Source organism: Medicago truncatula, chromosome 7 (assembly GCF_003473485.1).
Source record: "Medicago truncatula cultivar Jemalong A17 chromosome 7, MtrunA17r5.0-ANR, whole genome shotgun sequence".
Classification (NCBI taxonomy): domain Eukaryota; kingdom Viridiplantae; phylum Streptophyta; class Magnoliopsida; order Fabales; family Fabaceae; genus Medicago; species Medicago truncatula.
Genome location: NC_053048.1, coordinates 2,877,802 through 2,882,957, shown reverse-complemented (window position 1 = coordinate 2,882,957; position 5,156 = coordinate 2,877,802). Strand labels below are relative to the sequence as shown.

Genomic DNA, 5,156 nt, shown 5'->3' with positions numbered 1-5,156 from the left:
CCCTCCAATCCACTATGATGAAAGTGTTACAAAAGAGTTACAAGAAATTAGCTTATAAGCTTACACAAGAACAAGACCTAATTTCTACCCATTTTGTGTCACCCACACTCTCAATGAATCCTAAGAGAAAACACAAAATGAAGTTTTTTGATCCTTCCAATGGTGAAATCTCACTACCCAAGGTGCTTACCATGTTTCCCAACCCAAGAGATCCTCACTACAAAGACACTCAACCCTAAAGTTATCTCCTTTGTAGTCCAAGTTTCTCTCTCTAAAATCTCTCCTTCAAAATCTGCACAAGAACACTTTTATAGCAGTCTTCAGCTCTCAAAATCGTATCACGTTTGTCCAAATCGTGACACGATTGGTGCGTACGACCCAAGGTACGACCAACCTTATCCTGAAAACGTGCCCAGCAAGTTGAAAATCATGTCACGTTTTCCCAAAATCGTGACACGATTAAGCACCCTCAAAAACCATGCTCGCTGCCTGAAAATCCTGACACGTTGATGAAATCGTGTTACGATTTCTCTGTTCTCAAAACCATAAATTTGAAGCCAATTAACAACAATTTCATTTGTTGTGAATTATTCCTCATATTGTAGTAAATTATTTCTTTTTTAATATTTTAACTAAATTTTAATTGATAGTTTAAATAATATTATAAAAATGATAAAATAATTTAAAATAAACGAATAAAATGTAAAAATAAAAATACAGCCCAAAAACTTTTAACTTTATATAAACAGAAAATATATTTTTTTCAATTAAGAAGAGAAAAAAAGTATTCCGTAAAAAAAATAAAAAAGAGGAAAAAAGATAAATAAAGACAAAGGTTCGTGTTACCACAAAAATACAAAATATGATTTCCCCTCAAGAGTAAGATCAATAGGGTCGTGTCATTCACATGTCATTTATAGTATAAATAGGTGCCTAGTCTACCTATGCTGAGCAGAGCAAATTCAAGCAAGAGAAAAAAAAGAGTTCTCAAAAAATATTTCCCTTTCAGAGACAACACTCAAATTTTGGTCTGGTTTCTCTTTCTTGAATATTCAATTCAGAAATGAGCTCTTTTTACTTAATTTTTCGAAAAAGATGAGCACTTTTTAATTAGTGTGTGTTGTTTTTGTTCCTGGGTTTATTTGCAGTGTTTTATTTTCTTTCTTCTTTTGGTGTCACCTTTGATCTATTGACTTGTGATCATGCTTTTGTGGTCTTGATGAAAATATACATTAGCTTGGTTAAGTTTGAAGCTTTATTTGCGGTATTTTAGAAAGTCGTATACATTTATTTCTCTATTCTAATAAATTTCCATGTGATGTTTTTGTAACTGAACATGGCTAACTTTCCTCCTAGCTTTTTTCTTGATCATAGATTGTCAAAGAAAAAGGACATGTTGAAGATCTGGATAAAGTTTCTTTGAAGCTTTAGTGTATATTGAATTTACCGCGAGTTTGACTAAATCATTCGCGCCACTAATTGTTTTGCATAATCTGCGTATTCAAAACAAAGTCAGAGCCATGTCATGTCATGATTTTGTTCACTTTCGATCCAAACACACACTTAATTGTTGGTTGTGCAAAATTCGATCATTTCTTTATTTCGTTTGTGCAAACTTTGATCATTTATTCACTTCTTACTTCTATTGCAAATTTAGGGTTTCATTTAAAACTCTCTTTTTTCCTTTCTCTTGATTTAGTTGGTTAATTCATACATGCATGATGAACATGACATGATCAAGTTATGGGACGGTGGGTTTTGAAACTTAAAATGAAACTCTATCCTTTTCTTGCTGAATTTAAGACGGTGTGATGAGAAAGATTTTAGAAAAATACAAATAATACAATAAAGTAAGACAATCAAATTTTATGTGATATCACCAATACGTATACGTTACTTAATTTGTTCATTTTTCCTATATCACACTAAAATCATACATGTGCTAGCCTCACAATAAACACACATATACACATTTTTTCCTTGGTACCCTTTTTTCTTTAACTCTTAATAACTTTTTTACGTTTCTTTTTCTATTATAGATATGAATATGGGAGATGAAATCACTGTACACCAAGTTGAAATCCCCATTGAAGAATTGAGTGCAGCTCTAAGAGAACAACTAGTAATTGGAAAGATGGGAGAATGTCGCTATTGTCATGAGGAAGAATGGATCTATAGACTTGAAGCACCATGTAGATGTGATGGCAGCTTAAAGGTTTTTCAATTCTACCTTAAACACCATTCATAATTACCTGTTTTAACTGTTCCCACGCTATTTCAACTAGAATTTTAAAATAGTTTTAAATCGAGGGTGGTTAACCCGCCAAAATATGATATAACGACAACGACAAAATGTGATCGTCATTAAAAAAACGACAAAATCCGGTTATATGGTGGCATATTGTTGTCGGACATTTTTGTGCAGAACCCTAAAACATTTATATTGTGGCCCGATTTTGCGGACCGCAATTTAGAACTATTTAATTTGTGTTTATTAATTTAGATTTTTTTTTTTGGGCAAATTGTTTATTTTAGATGATTTTATTTGTATGAGTAATGTATAATGTTCTAATTTTTAAACTATATACTAAATTAAATGCAAATTTCCCTGTGTCTTAGTATGCTCACAGGAGATGTATTTCCCATTGGTGCAACGTCAAACGCAGCATAAGATGTGAGATCTGCCGTGAGGTACATATTTTCTATGTGTTTTCTTAATTGTTCATGAATTCTATAAATTTGACTTCCATCTTTGATTTATATGTATTTATAAGTTTAGTTACTCGGTAGTTTTTTTTTAACTATTTGGAAATTTTTAAGTCGGCCAGTGAGCTAAAACAATTTGTAATTTGTTAATTATTTGAAAGAGTTGTGCTATTTACAGCGAGAGATTTCTTCCTAAATGACTCGCGAAATTTCAGTCAACCAATTAAATCTTGGTAATAGCCGAAAATCACGGAAAGTAAAGCGTGGAACTTTTTAAAACTTAAAACGGCGTAAGTTGAAGTCTCACACGTGATGTTGTCGTGAAATAGTTTCTCGTTTAACATTGCGATATTCGTGATTAGGTCCTCTAGTTAAAAAAACAAAAAATCAAGTAGGTCCTTAAATTCTTAAACATGAAAATGCTCCATGAGCACTATTTAACATGACTCAATATACAAAGCTATGCTCTCTTTATGAATGGGTGTGCAGGTTTTCTCTCCAAACTTTGCAGTGACTGAACCACCTCCTCTTGATGAAGATGACATTCCCGTCAGGCATGTTCTATTTAGCCACCCTTCATAATTTTTAGTAAATGCAAATCTTAGCAATAATATAAACTAAAACACTTAATTTTTATTTATTTTTTCAATGAAGTGATCGCTGGACGATCCCTAACACAAACATTGGAATGGTGTCGCCACTGCGACTAATTGAGCGTGGCAATAATCACCTTATCCGGTCGATGGTACTTAACACTGCTGGTGGCGTCATTTTTGGGACGCTGCTTCTCATGGTAATTAACACTTCTCTTTAAATCTAACGGTTTCTACATCTGTTACAAAATAGATGTAAAGGATACATTTTATGTATTATGTGTCATTTGAATTTTTCTTAGGAGAGGTGAGCGCAATATTTCCTTTATATATTTTTTAAAAATTCAATTCCATCTAATCTTTGGTTAATTACTTGCTCATGAATCAATTGCAGTTCCTTGCATCAATGATTATAAGGGATGCATATTACCTTACACCACCCAAGGAGGATATGTGTTCTCGCATTATGTATCTTGTAAGGGATGCATATTAATTTAACTTAATCTAATGAAAGTTTCTAGTTATTGGTGTTTAATTAGTTATTCTTGAATCATAGAATTAATAAGAAAATATGCATTTGTATTTCAGGCTGTGGTGTTTATTACTGTGCCCTTGTATGTTTTCTACTGGATTTTGGCTTGCAGGTAATTATTTTATTTTATGATCTCATCACCTAACTTTATGATTTCTGATTATTATTATTATTATTATCAATTTATAACTTTTTTACATTAATTTAGAGGCCAACAAGAGCTCGACCGCATCGACAGGGAGAGGGAGAGGGAGATGGAGAGAGAGAGGGAGATGTGAAGGAGTCTCTCTGGACAGTTTCCTCCTTTATAAATAAGCATGCAACAATTGCAGGGGAAATAAGAAATGGAATCTATCATCAACCAAAAAAATGCAATCGTCATCAACAAAAAAAAATGAAAAATCAACAAAAAAATTCCATCTATTGGTATTGCTGAGGAGTAAGAAATGCAATCTATTATCAACAAAAAAAGAAACATCAACAAAAAGAGATGCAATCTATCTATATTGTAAAATAAAAAAAGTGTGTAATATATTATAGTATTGCTGGAATTGTATAAATTCCCTATTGTAAATTACTTGTTGTGTGATGCTATTATTTGAGTCTGTATTGCTGGAAGAGTAATCTATTATGGTATTTCCGGAAGTGTATAAATTTCCTATTGTAAATACCCTGTTGTTGTCTCATGCTATTATTTGAGTCTGTAATGCTGGAATTGTATAAATTTCAGAATATAAATTAAATAAAGTCTATTTGTACAGAAAATGAGCCTTTCCATATTTAACTTACTTAATGATCTCATTTAGCATGTCTTTGATGCTGTTATTTGTGGCTTCCAAGTGCTAACTCTTGCAATAACTTGGGTCATCTTTTCTGATTTTTTAGTACTTAGACCCAATATAGATAGTTTAGTTTCTCTTTTCAGTAATATCACAATATTAATCTTTTGTATCTCTTGTCTTGAATCATACCAATTACAACAATGAGAACAGTGATTATTCAGATAAACCTTCTTGATTAAATTCCTTATTGTTATATGGTATAAGATTGAAATTCTCTCATCGCTTTCGCGATCCTTTCTCAATTTTTAACAAAGATTGTGATCAGCTCAGCACAATCAGAGAACAACAAAACCCTAAAAAAAACCATCCAAGATCCTTGAAGCCGTTACTTTCTTCACTCAGGATAAAAGACCGGATCAGTTCTTGTTGATCTTCCTCTAGCATGTCCTCTAAATGATCATAACTATTGGAGCCGCATAAAGAGCATCGAATCATACAAATCGTCAGCTAATTGGTAAAATCAGTCTACAACTCATTGCCAGC

General features: G+C 32.4%; 1 protein-coding gene across 1 annotated transcript; it reads left to right on the top strand.

Moving 5' to 3' along the window:
• The first annotated feature begins 936 nt into the window (after positions 1 to 936).
• LOC112416323 (uncharacterized) lies at positions 937 to 4,294 on the top strand. The gene is made up of 8 exons (XM_024769742.2): positions 937 to 1,028; positions 2,040 to 2,215; positions 2,620 to 2,691; positions 3,196 to 3,260; positions 3,361 to 3,499; positions 3,694 to 3,774; positions 3,888 to 3,943; positions 4,040 to 4,294. The coding sequence occupies exons 2-8, from the start codon at positions 2,042 to 2,044 to the stop codon at positions 4,107 to 4,109; spliced, it is 657 nt and encodes a 218-aa protein (XP_024625510.2). The 5' UTR covers positions 937 to 1,028; positions 2,040 to 2,041; the 3' UTR covers positions 4,110 to 4,294.
• The last annotated feature ends 862 nt before the right edge of the window (positions 4,295 to 5,156 follow it).